The sequence below is a fragment of the Colius striatus genome, chromosome 4 (genome assembly GCF_028858725.1).
Source record: "Colius striatus isolate bColStr4 chromosome 4, bColStr4.1.hap1, whole genome shotgun sequence".
Taxonomy (NCBI): Eukaryota; Metazoa; Chordata; class Aves; order Coliiformes; family Coliidae; genus Colius; species Colius striatus.
The window spans coordinates 75,364,006-75,378,416 of NC_084762.1; the positions used below are offsets into that span (position 1 = coordinate 75,364,006).

A 14,411-nucleotide genomic window follows, 5' to 3' on the forward strand; every position below is an offset into this window, starting at 1 on the left:
TTAATACTGGTCACCACCAGTAGAAGACAATTCTCAATGATTTTAGGTATCTATTCTCCTAGTTGTTTATACATATGGGCACAATATAGTAAAAAAAAAAATACACTGCACAGCAAAACTTCCCCAAAAGATTTTTAAATGCCTTGCAGGAGGAAACACACACATGTTCACATTACATGCTGACAGAAGTATCAGCAGTAGGTGGTATTTCCTGTAAAAATACAGATGCCTCATCTAGGCTCACAGTGGAGAAAAGCAGGAACAAGAGCTAACTTCCTGCCCTCCAATTGGATTCCCTACTCTAAGTTTCTCCTGCCATATCAGAGAGAGAGTTATTAAAGACTTGGAATTAGGCTGACCTACAGCTAATGACTTATAGGTAAGTTTTCAAAGAGCAGAAATTCACAGCATTCACCACTGCATCCACCACTTCTTATACTTATTTGTCAAAAGCAGAGTCAGGATTGCAACCATGTCCTCTGACCTGCATGAGTCTGCTCCATTCAAGCCTTCAGAGGCTTTCTGGGATTAGAAGTATACCACTGAGCCACCAACTTCAGCAAGCCTACAGGGCACGGTTAACCCTTACACAACAGGGCAGCTATCTAAAAAGTGTTGGGGACAAATGCAGATGTATCACCATGTGACATTTGCTCTTATGCTAAGCAGTAGCTGCATTTTGATTCTAAACACCAAGCAATACTTGATAAAATTAATAAGGACTTAGCATCACTGTAGAAACTCAGCTGGTTTCACACTTATCTTTAAAAACACGGAGGGCTTGCGGGCAATCCATCATAAGAAGATTACTTTTGAGCAATGGTAAGATTGCAGAAACATGACACTTCCTGAGTGCAAAGAGAAATTTTGCAATGGTAAGCTGCATTCCTCCCTAATTCACATACTAAGGATTCTGTGAAGCCTGCACCTTCCCATTGGATAGAAAGTCTGATCTCTACAGGAAGCTCAGGCTATGCCACATATCAGCATAAAAAGGAGTGGGCAAAACATCCCATATTACTTCTCCTCTTCTGACTATAAGTGTAACAGGGTTGCATGTGAAGACTCTTGTGATTTTCTTCCCTGACACAAGAAATTCTCATGGTGCCACTTAGATCAGTTACCGTTCCATAAGTATCTTTGTCTGCTTCCACCATCTTCATCCATGGTTCTAGCAGAACTGTGAGGATATATTCTTCTGCTGGGTCAAAAAGATCCTCAAAAGCTGGGTCAATTTTCTGATAAATCATGTTTTTCTCACTCTGTTGAAGTCCAATGTCCATACTGGCAGATGGGGCAATATAAGTTGCATAAAGGAACTACAATAAAACAGAAGGACACCATTTCTTATAATCATCTGTTTTAATGGTCACAGTCCACTCATAAAGCAAAATAATACATATTTGTCCTCTGCTATCCTGCTGTATATTCTGAACATATATCCAGTTACACCTGCCTTGTTTTTACCAAATAACTATTTTGTCAAAAAAACAGTTCTTGCCATAACTGACCTCTCTGACATTTTTTTTCCTACTTAAAATTATTAGATTACAAAAATAATGCCTAATGTAATTTTTGCTTGGAGAGATTCAGCTGATTCTTAGTTAGATTCACATAACCACAACCATTACAGCGACTGCACACCTCAATGCACACAGCATTCTGCATTGTTGTTTTGCACTGGGCCAACTTGTGAAGAAGTCATAGTTCTGAATAGATAGGAAAATGTGAATTTAATTAATGAAAAATAAAATATTTCATTCTATGTGGAGTTTCTCTTGCAGTTGTTTGGCATTCGTGAGACTCGATCATAGTACAGGATCCATAACAGGTGATATGACTCTACAACTGAGGTCTAAATCCTTATCAAAGCAAGGAATACAATGTGGTTTTTTGTGAAGCACAGAGTTTGCCATTCAACATGTACAAATAGAAAAAAGCTAAACATGGAGAATGTTTCCTTCTCAATAGCAGCTCATTCTTGAAGCATAGAATATTTGTTTTATTTATTTAAAATTATGGTTTTCCACAAATAGTCTCCAAAGTCAAATTCCTGGTTTTTAAATGTTTCATAATTTGCTATGAAGAACATTGAAAACTCAGAGGAAAACAGTTTCTTCCAGGAGTATCTTGGAAGAAGATATTCCAGACCATCTTTCTAATACATCATGATTCTGATTGCAGCTGGGAACTCAAGTGAAAAAAAGGTGCTGCTGTAATAAGTTCATGTATTTATAAATGTTTTATCTTCTTCATATTGTCAAACTAATTTTCAAACATATGATCAGAGGGATCAGATTAGTAGCATAGATCAGAATTTCTCTCTAGGATGGCACTGAGAAGCCCATCTTCACTATTTATTCTCACATAGTTTTGACAATGAAGAATGCAGGTTTCCAATAATTCTCATTTTCCATTGTTAAAATCTAGTTGTAACTAGCAGATGTACAAAGCATTAGAAAAAGAAAATAATACAATTGCCCTGTGTCCAAGCAGTAATAAAACTCTGTTGTGTTTAGATTTCAAGCACAGTGGGAGAATGTTTTAGTGCATTAAATAATAGTGTTTCTTTTTGGTTTAAATGAAAATCTGATTTATTAAGCTCTTTCTTTCAAATCGCAAGAGTACCAGACTACATCCGCATTGATTTGGATCTTAACAGTTTAAAACAGACCTTTCAGACTCTCCTGATATGAAGTCATTGACAAACACAGGGCTGGATATGATGGATAACATCCCAGAGTTTGTGATGATTACTATATTTACTATCTATGCAGGATTCTACTCCCTTTCTACATAGACCTAATCATCAAACACAAAGAAGGCTTGTGGCTAATGTGGCCCACGTTATCAGTGCAATAAAAAGCCACAGGTGCAAGGGTAAGGTCAAAGAATTAAGACATCCACAGGAAGAGTCCTAGCTGAAGAACGAGACCACATTTACCCTAAATTATGCCCTTCTCTGCAAATCCCTAAATAAATTTAACAGAGACGACATTAATTACATTCCTAGTGCTTTCAGAAATTGGAAGGTAATTTGAAGAACACTAACACTCGTAAAGTTTCAGTTACATCATGTTGTAGTCTGATCCAAAACATTTAACATATAGAATAGCCAAATTACAAGAGACAGTCCAATGATGCAAAGATCTGGTATCTATAGAAACAGACTAAAGAGGGATTAATAATTTTATTCATCTTTAGGGCTATATTCCTCCACCTTCTATGACAACACAAGAGGTTTGTAAATTGGTGAAAAGGCTCCAAAATAGGTCTTCAACATTTTACAATGTATTTAACCTGGTTCTTTGAATGGTTGATTGATTTTAGCATAGTTTTAAGAGTAAAATCCAAACAACACTCCACAAGCTACTTTAGCAGAATTCTTCTTTCCCTCGTGATTTTGTATTAAATGGGTTAACATGAGAATATTTGCAACTCTTCTTTAGAGCTGACAAAAAACATCAGCCACCAGAGGCAGAAATTGTCCAGACTAAGGAAGCTTTGGCCACAAACTGTTGACAATCTGCTCACATAAACACTCTCATAATATGTTGCCTTATGAGGGACTGCCTTTGCAAGCTGCTCTACCTGCAGAACTGCCCCAAGTCCCATGCAATTTCATGTGCAAAACCAGAGCATAGTAAAGACAGACATTTTTTTCCAGAAACAATTGTTAGGGCTGGTCATACATGTGAAGCAGAAATTTAGAGGTGGTTAAAGTAGCTATAAGAGTACATTTTTCCAAACTCAAAGGACTAGACTCTCAGTTCTTTAACCAGCATGGCAAATTTATGGTGTCTGAGGATTTGACGTGATGCCATCTTTTTGCTTAAGTTCTTGTATTGCTATGGGATTTGATCTACCAAGTAAAAAGAGTCATTAAGTAGCAAAGTGAATGAATGCACTCGCAGTTAGAGGAGAAGCAAGAAGCTTTCATCTGTGTCCCTTGCTGAGGGTTCAGGCACATCTGTAGATCTGCACTGATTTGAATGCAAGGACTGCAGGAAAACCAACTGCAAAGAGTTCTAAACATGCAAAAAAAAAAGAGGAAAAGTGTCTCTGTTCACTGCCTTCAACACCAGTCAACGACATTACCAAGATACAAGGGTGAAATATGTTATATCCTTTTACAAGGAGTATTCATAGCCCTTTTTGACTCCCATGTCATGGAAGTCTTACGATTTTCTGAATCTCAGTGGAATTGTGAAACTGTTGTACTGGCCAATCACCTAAAGGATCAAAAAGTTATATTAAATGAACTTAGGGCTATCAAATTTTTACAAAAATCTAAAGTGTGTAGCATCAAGTGCACATCATCATTTATTCAATGTTTTATTCCTTTTGTAAAACATAAAAAATTTTTCCACCTGCCAGGTATGCATTTTCCTAAAAATGAGGATGATGTGTAAGTGAATTGAACCTAAAAGCCTGTCTGGAAATTTGGTCAGAGTTTGCATCCTGAAATTACCTATAATGGCACAGATCTGAGATACAAAATGCTTGGGGAATTCGTGTTAAGACTTTGGCCTTAATTCTGACTTTCCAAATCGGAGATTGTTCAAGCCTTGAGTTTTGGTGTGAATTCATCCCCAGATGAAAAAGGTTTGGTAAGCAGTCTCAGATTGACTAGAGTGGAGCAAAAAACATGAAAAATATTTAGGTCCAAGTGCTTTGTATTGCTGCCCAAAGGCATGGATATTGCTCTCATCTAAATGAGAGGCTTGTGCAGCTGCTTGACAGTATCATATGATGGAAGAATACAATGCACTGGCTGGTCTTAAATGGAAAGGTTGAACTGCTTTAACCCCCGTCATCACTTTCCACTGACATGAATCTTGCGTCTGACCCTAAAAATTCACAGTAATGATAACTCCCTTTATCTAAATTGATTCTAGTGTTAAAATATTTTACTTCCTATAACTGTATCAAATTTTCTAACTCTGAATAACTACTTTGTATTGAAAACTGCCATATATGTTTCTTTACTGTTTTTCTTTCCCACTTCATACTTCCATGCATATATGCACAGTGAATAAGCACCTATATTCCTGGATGATTACTGGTAATCGTCGTTTTTCTTATCCATTATACTTCATTCTCACTGTAGTTTCTTTCCCTGGATGAATGAATATTATAGTTTCGAATGCATTTTCTTACTCTATGATAAAGCTGAGATAAAAAATGCCTAACAAATGAAACAATGAGTAACAGATACACAGCAATCCAGGTCTGCTCATTTCTAACAGGAAGCGGGCAGAACACATACTGAATAGTCAGGATGTCTCTTTCTGTAATAAATAGTAAAATCTGTATGACGATGTGTTGTGCAAATCTGATCCACATTCTCTTAAAATTATTTGGAATTACTATCTTACTGTGCCAAAGGTGAGCACAGAATCTGGAAAGGCATCCCTTCCATAAGCAGACCCTGTACATTGGATGCAGTTTGACTCTTTACCATGTTCCAATGAAAACAAGAATAATTTTTGTACAGCCTTAAAAGGCAAGCTTGAGAATGATACCAAATGTTGCAGCACATGTGTTGATTTGTTATGTTACATTTCAGCTGTTAGTTGTGCTAATGGAACAGTTTCACATATTTCGTTTTGATGTATCTACTTTACTGGCTATGTGTATGTAGCTCTCTGCAATTGCCTGGTAACACTGATTGTACGATGTTCTGCTGTCACCACCAGGCCGGCACTGGAAATAAGATAAGAAAAGGCCTGGGCCTTTATTTTCAGACATGCAGCCACTGCAGAAAGACTGTAAGCTGGTGCAAAGTGAAATCAAAAACACAATGGACCATAGAATAAGATTTGGCCTGCCACAAAACATGTAAGAAAATGAAGACACAGTCTAGGTATGGTTAACTTGCATGTCTGTTCTGAGTGTAGTCCCTAGTCACATACAGAACTGGGAAGATTCAGGAGAAAATTTTCAGGACACAGTCAGTTGCCCTCAGCTTCAGGCCATAAGTAGAGCTGGAAGGGAAAACAACTAAATAGGGTACCAATTTAGGTTATCCAATGTGCGACAGGAGAGGGGGAAGAATCCATGCCTCAGCCTCTGCTTGGAGTTTCTGTACAAATTACACCATTTCAGGTGAGAATTCTGGACAAATATACGAAATTCTGTCATTGGCCTCAGTAAACCTCAAAGTAGGAAAAGAAGATAAATTTGAGGAAATCCAAATGCCACTAACACAAGCCATACAAAGAGATTATTCTCTGCTGCTCTGTATAGATATTTGTTCCAATGACGCATGAACTATCCTTGCTCTATTACAGCATATATTTAAATATGCAGATAGGATATACTCCTACACAATGTTTACAGAGGTAACACAGACTGAAGTTTCACAAAATTGTTTTAAAAGTTGCTTGGAGTTCTAATGATATCACACTGCTGCAGCCTCCTTCCCTGGCAGTATCGGACTATTCTGAAGTCAGTGACAGCCATCAACGCCCATGGTCTATGGTGAACCACTTTTGGTTTACTCCCTGACTTAAAGTACACACTCAATTAAGAATGCTCATTTATAGGAAATATCAGTTCCACTTGACAGTAAATGAAGGTAGAAAGATCAAATCATCGGGATGATGACTGTGAGAAAGCATACCGATACCCTGATAACCAGAAAAACAAGACTGAAGCTGAAAGATCCATTTGCACGACTAAGGTCTGAGGTCTGGACTGCGAGACCTGCAATTCTAATCTGCACAGGAGATGCAAGGAAAGGTACAGCACAATCAGATGATTTAGAAAAAAATACCATCTTGGAAGTTAACACTAAGCAGAGAGTTTCCAAATATGACACAGAGTAGCAAAGCGAAGATTAGGTAAACTGAGTATGATAGATAAAACCGGGAACAGGCAGCAGAGTCTGGAAATCAAACTATGCATGTTTAACAGCTAAATTGAGAAATTCCATGGAAAAAATCCAAAGAGCTTCTTTTATTGTCCACAACCCAGATTTGCTTTGGCCTGGATTGTCAAGATTTGGAAACTTTTTTGCTTTCTATCTTCTTTTCTTTCTTTACACTGAAAAATGTCTCTGTGAAGGGAAAACACATTATTTGCAACTTACTTGAGCCTGCTCGCGTATTTTAAAAGGATGAAGAGTTTCTCGGTGGAAAAGCTGGTGATAAGCCTGTAGGTCAAACCAAAAGTACGCACTGTTCTTCCACAACTAGAGGTGAAAAATATTGTAAGTTATTGCAAACCAAATATCACAGCGTTATAAAAGGTTGACTTTCCAATGCGAGTAATTATTTAGCTCCTCAGAGCCATCATAAATCAAGCTAAATTTAAAATGGATTTAATCTTCTGTTGCACACTGGCAGAAAGACAACATATTTAATGGCATCGTCACTGTGATACTATATCTTTTATTGTATCCTTTCTGCATAATTGGCCATTAAAATTGTTAACATTGTAGTTAGCATTTGAAGAGCAACCACATTTCAGTGGCATAAAGCCAACACTAAAGAAGAAATACTGATAATGGACAAGCAGAATTTGTGCCATGGTGGAAAAGCATTTTGCAGCAATAACCAAACCAGTTAAATATTATGTACTTGACATATGTTACTGGGACTATCATTACATTTTTATTGCATACATTTCTGAGGCACAGAGTCTTGGCCTCATTTCATAAATGCAAACAAACATCAAAAGATCTTTGAGAAGAAGAAGTCTAGCTCTTTTCCCAAGTGTTCTGTTTTAATCATGTGCTTATGGGGTTTGGATCTTCCAAACACTCTGAAAACCTCATCGCTGGACAATGAAGAAAGTGTTCCAAAAAGATAGGGGCAGGGAACTTTGCTCCACAAACTGTAGCCTGCCAGACCTGGCACATGAGTAAAATATGCTCTGCAGTTGAGGACAAAGCCTTGAGGAAACAATTTTCAAAGGAGTCTGGCACCTGCTAAGGCTAGAGTACATGTGCATGGGTGCATATCTCCGACGAAAAAATAAGTTACTTTTATTTAGATTTCTATCTACACACATTTAACATTTTTAGCTGAAGGTATTCAGCTTTGGAAACGTTGGCTCTTGCCTCCTGGTAGCCAAAGGCATTTCTAGCTACTGCTGCTGAATGCTGGGTTGTGCCAGCGGGGAAACAGATGTCCATCTTGATCGCATTCAAATCTCCCCTAAAGACTCAATTTTTCTGCAAAGCCACTAAACACTGACTCAGATTCGTAACTTGTTCCAACCAATCCTCATTTTACACCCAGCAATGAGTGATGGATCTGCTGACTGCAGAGAAGAAATAGTGTTATGTTTCTCAGAAATCCAAGAAGCTTCATGGAAGCGGAACATTTTTAAAACGTTGAAGATTTTGGACATCACTAACCCAACAAGTAAGAAGGAGGCAGATTATCATGACTAATAGCATAGCAGATTTTCCATCTTCTTAAAAAATGTTTTTGTGGGTTAAGACCTCATTTTTTCTGCCAAGTTGAAGGCTAGTTTTTACAAATGATTAGTCTTTTTTTATCCCTGATGGTACAATCAGATTTCCAATAGGTTCGAGACAGTTAGGATCTGACAGCTTGGTTAAGACCTGTCATTAGCTTGAATATACACATGAACAGTTTATTGTTGTTGAGGGATTGCAGTCTCAGAAGTAATAATTCATCCAGTCATCAATGTTTCTTTCTCCATTTTTTTTTTCAGTCTGGCTGCCTTCTATAACTTGGCATTTAGTCAATTGTGGACTAAATTATCACAGGGTAGGAAAATGCTCATACCTTATTCCCTGACTTCTCACAGAAATGTGTGAAGTAGTAGCCTGCTCTGTTCTCCAAATAAAGAGATTGAAGCATGGTTTCCATTCTTGATCCCCCTATGACAACACTATCAACAGCGCTTTTCCCCTAGACAAATGAAATATAGTTATACAGTAAGGAATATCAGACTTTCATTATTTTCAAATGTCAGTACATTGCAATGGAGGGCCATGCAGTGTATTCAAATAGTATCTTCATCCCCCAAAAAAACTAGACTCCATTTTCTACTGCATATGCAATTGATCATAGCTCTCCATACCATTTTCCCACTAAATATTCACACGCAATGAAATAATTTGATGGCTAAAGGCATGCAAAGTATCAAAATGACCGTAGCATCCCTTAGGTGATCCCTCAACACTTGAAATTGGTTTAAATTTTTTTTTTAAAAGGCCTTAATTCTGTCATTAATTCTTTATATCTGAATCTGGGGAATCCCAATCATACAAAATCATATCACTTAGACAAAAGTTGTTTCAGCTCAGGTTACGGTGTTATGAATTAAGTGAAGTTATCAGGTGGTTATTTGGTCAAGCTTCAAAACAATTAACAACTATGAAGCACAATAAATGTCTCCTGGGGTAACACCACCGACACCAGCAACAAAATCATGAGCATTTCAGAGGGCAAGAAATCCATACTCTTTACTGTGGCTAGCTCCTGGAGTGCTTGAAGAAGAATACATCCATTTTCACAATGCTCACAGAGCAGCCAAAAGAGTTTAGAGTAGTAAATTAGCTCTGACCATCACAAGAGAGTGACAGGAATGGAGAAGGGTGGGAGGAAACCAGGTTTCTGAAGCAGAGTGGGAAGATCCCCCTCCCCAGTATGAAGTTAAATGATGAATCTCTGCATTCCCCTTTGCATAATATTTGTGATGGCAAATTGTGGAGTCCTGGCTGTAAATTCCAGTCTAATCCCATAAGTGTAAATGGACAGTATTTTCCTGCCTCAACCAGAGAGAAATTCTGCATGATAAAGGTACATGAAAACTAATAGTTTCTGGTGTTAATATCAATTAATATAAATTTCTAACTCCAAATGTCCCCTAATTGCACAGACTAGCCTTTTCTTCTGTCAAAAAAATAAGAAAGAATAAAAATGATTGCTGGGAAGTAATAAACAAAGTATGGTTTTGAGGTAAAAGACAATCACATTCCCAAGTGATCAGCAAACTCCAGGCCTAGATTTCATAATATGGGGTTTTTTTCAGTCATGAGGCTATGGGTATCAATACCTCTGTGAAACAGCAGGCTGTTTTGAGACAATTCCACAAATGTGAAAGGTTTTGGATATATATTTAAATTGCCAGATCTTGACATCTCACGTGTTTGATTTGTCAGCATTTCAATGGTTATTGAGAAAATGCTCTTCTGTGCAGTCTGTCCCTCCTGAGGTTTGCTGGACTGAGGGCCTGCTATAATTCATTTGCCTGAATTACAGCAAGCAATAATTCAACAAAGAAAAGAATGAAGTACACAAGCAATAAAGAGGAACTGTACAGTGAAGCATTTTCCTCTTACAAATTTTACTATTTTAATGACTTTCTAGGGCAGATTCTGTCCTCACTGTAAGTCTCATATACTTTGCTAGGCAACGATTCCACTAAAGAATTTATCCAGTGAGTTTTCCATAATAACCTACTGAACACATGGTCACCATGGAGGAGATCAACACTTTCTAGTGGAAATAAACCTCTGCATGTGTCATGAATTCCTATCAAATAGGTGACAGATACCACACAGAAAATGCTGACGTTCTAATTATGCCTCTGCATAAGGCACTGACATTCATATAATCAACCCAATTTCTCCCCACTATTGACTACTTCCCCTTTAATACAACAAGATAAATGATTCATGATTCAGGAAAACTAATATTTTGAAGTAATACTTACTGGGAGCAGCTCAGCATAGGTGTACTTTCTACCAGCCTGGTATTTCAAGTCTTCTGTGTCATCTGAAGATAAGCACTGAACCATGTCTCTGTTCACTGACTTTGACCTAGATCCACAAAAAAACCAAAATGTTCAATACAAAGTTACAAAAAAAATAAGACTGCTTATAGAATAAACAGCTAAGAAGGGATATGAGAGAGGTAGAATGACATAGTGAATTGCAGAGGGAAAGTATATAGAATATAATAAACGTTTAAAGTGTAGAGGAGTGCTTTTTCATGTGGAAATCACTGACACAGTGTATCTTTGAGGGCAAGTACCTGAGACAGGTTAAAATAATATGAATGTGTGTAGAGAATATCAACTATCACATGAGAGTAAACCACTTGTATTTGGAGAAAGAAACCCTCGTGTTGTGGCATAAACGTATGAGAAATTAGCCAGGGAAGAATTCTCCATACACACAATCTATAACATAAATGAGCTTCACTAAACAGATTATGGTATTAAAGAAAAGTGTTCCTAAGCACAGTAGGATCTAAAATCTTTTCACAAATGTTCAAGGTATATTAGTGGGCAGAAATATGTAAAACGGAATTTTATACTTACCACTTTTTACTGCTAGAAATGTCATCCCTTTGGGGACTCTGAATTGACGGCAGGGTAGGTGATAATCTTGATGATCTCTTCAAAGACAAATTTGGTGTAGTCACTTTTGATAAAGTCCTTGGTAAGCTTGTTCTGCTTTTCTAAAAGAAAGAATAAAAAAATAAGGCAATTCTGGTTATTTTCCCACCTTTATATTTTCTTATTATGTTCTAATTAACTACTTAAAAATATTCAAGGGTTTTCAGGACTATTTTTCCTTGTCAATCACAGTACGTAAAACCCCAGATAGCAAAAATTTGCTCCAAACATCTTGCAATTTTTTTCAGCACACTTTAATGACCATTATAGCTTTAAAATTCCATTTTTAGCAGGTAGAAATATGTTACATGCACTTTGCACATAACTACAGAAGGTGTCCAGTGAAGAATATGTGAACATGTTTACTAAGAATTATCTTAACTAGGTCACTGTAAGACAGGTACAGTCACTCAGACCAGGAGAGAAAGGAGGCATTTAAAGGACGAAAGGGTCACTAGGAACAGTCAACATGGTTTTACCAACCTGATAGCCTTTTATGAAAATGTAAACACACGGATAGATGGTGGTAGTGCAGTGGATGTCCTGAGGCTTAACATTGTGTTGCTGAAAAACCACAATTTTCAAGGAAGAAAAGAGTGAAAATGGAACTAGACTCCTGCAAACTATAGACTGTGAATAGGTCTAGGTTATGTGGCTCATGACCCTCTGGAGAAAGCAAAAAAATCATATGCAGCTGATCGAAGGCCTCATCTAAAGTCCTGTGTCCAATTCTGGGCTCCGCAGATCAAGAGAGACAGAGAACTTCTGGAGAGAGTCCAGCACAGGGCCACCAAGATGATCAGAGAAGTAGAACATCTTTCATATGAGGAAAGGCTGCAGGAACTGGGGCTGCTTAGTCTAGAAAAGAGGAGACTGAGGGGAGATCTTATTAACATTTGCAAATATCTAAATGGTGGATATCAGGAGGCTGAGACATCTCTTTTTTCTGTGGTGGCTAGCAGCAGGACAAGGGGTAATGGGATGAAGCTGGAACACAAAAAGTTCTACTTAAATACAAGAAAAAACTATTTCACTGTGAGGGTGAGGGAGCCCTGGCACAGGCTGCCCAGAGGGGTTGTGGAGTCTCCTTCCTTGGAGGTCTTCAAGACCCACCTGGACGTGTTCCTATGCGACCTGATCTAGGTGAACCTGCTTCTGCAAGGGGGTTGGACTAGATGATCTCTAAAGGTCCCTTCCAACCCTACCATTCTATGATTCTATGATTCTGTAAGGCTGGTTGAACAGCAGAATCTGCACTGCTAGGCCCTTAATGTTGTAGTTCTGAGAATTTTGAGCTAAAATACCTATCCGAAAGACTTATGAAATAGCCAAGGAGCGAATGAGAAGATAATTTGACTTAATTTATAGTAACCTGTTTCATAAAGTATAGTAAAATCTTGTTGCATTTTTATACATAACCATCTGCAACAGATCAGCTTTCTAAATCCTGACTTCCTAACAACCAAGTACCCCATTCTTGTTACGTTGAGTTAAAGATCTATCATTATTTTTTATGAGATAAGACATTGTTTTTCAATGTTGTGATCCTACCTACCTGAGGAAGGGAAGATGGTGTCCTGGGCGTGTCAGACTTAGGTGTCAATGGTAGCAATGATACTATTTGTGGAAAAGGATCAATGTCCACCCTTGGTCTTTCTTGGTACGTGTGCCAGAGCTTCAATTTTGCACTGGCAGCTTCTATTGCTGTTGAATGTGTGACACAAAATCTAGGACCCCTAGGAAGAAAAAAAGCTAGGAAGTAAAACTTTCCCAAAACACAAAATACATGAAATCTGTTTGGCTTTTTTTTTTTTCTCCATGATGACGTTTACTATGCCAAGACAAGGTGCTATATGATTAAAAATCAGTTCATGTTAAAGATAAGTTTAGACATTGCACTCTTCTAAATCTAAAACCAAGCAATATATAAATAAACTTAGGCTGCAAATTCTGCACCATTACATAGTTGCCTTCGTATGAGTCTGCAGTAGACACACCCAATCCATCCTACAGCAAAGAATGTGAAAGAGTTGTAGGTCACAGGATGCAGACCACATCTCTCATGAGGCTCCTCAGCAAAGCTCACAAATGCAGGTAGTTGTTTATGCCTGCAATTTGTTGATTCCCTCTTAGGGAGAAGGCCTTCAAAAATTTAGCTTATGTTTTTGAAACAGATTAAAATTTGTATCCTTGTTTAAGCTGTCAATATGTTGACAGACATTGAAGTCTAAGGGTCAAACTCTACATTGATATATACACAGAAACTTGCAAAGGGCAATATGAGAAGTAGGTGAGGACAGAATATAACCTTCTATGGCTGGACAGGTTTCTCTACCCTGCAGTCTAATGTTTAGTTGAATTGCATCCACAGTAGCTATACACCAAGAAGCTCAGATACTCTGGCAGTAAAACAATACAAGGGTTTGTTACAGCAGATCTACCTGGCTTCTAAGCAGATTGCAATGTAGTTTAGGCTCAACTAAAAATGCATCTTCTAGTATTTACAATGATGTTGCTTCCCATAATTGCAACATCTTCCAGTATTTACCATCACGTTGCTTCCCATAATTGCAATGGGAAAAGTGAGATGAAATAAACCTAATAGCCTTATCAAAGAAAAGTGACATTTGTTAACCGGTAGAATCTTAGTTCATGTCCATTTTTTTCATACCAGTAAAGAAGTAAAGGCTTCACTACTTCAGGCTGAATCTGTCTTAAATGCCTTGCATTCCACTGATCTCCATGAAGTAGGTCAAGTCTGAGTAACACTTCCAAACTGAGGAAATAGTCTCCACTGCTCACCAGATACAGTTTTTTCATCTTACTGAGTTGCCTTGAGTCAACAAAAACAGTTGCATAAGCATGTGTCAGATGCTACACAGAAACAAGTACAGTTCATCCTACTGGTTAAACTGTTGTCATGCAACATGGCTTTTAATTGCAAGTGGCAGAAGCCAAAACAATTTTTTCTCAAATTAGAGACATATTGTGTATAAGATAAAATATACAGTGCCTTAGAATAGACA

General features: G+C 37.7%; 1 protein-coding gene across 1 annotated transcript in view; it reads right to left on the minus strand.

Annotated features, from left to right (window-relative positions):
- RGS22 (regulator of G protein signaling 22) overlaps positions 1 to 14,411 on the minus strand; it is a 63,922-nt gene that overhangs the window by 24,259 nt on the left and 25,252 nt on the right. Inside the window, 7 exon segments of the mRNA XM_061995893.1 lie at positions 1,125 to 1,319; positions 7,094 to 7,195; positions 8,763 to 8,888; positions 10,699 to 10,804; positions 11,308 to 11,384; positions 12,941 to 13,121; positions 14,057 to 14,218. Coding sequence (XP_061851877.1) covers positions 1,125 to 1,319; positions 7,094 to 7,195; positions 8,763 to 8,888; positions 10,699 to 10,804; positions 11,308 to 11,384; positions 12,941 to 13,121; positions 14,057 to 14,218 — 949 coding nt within the window.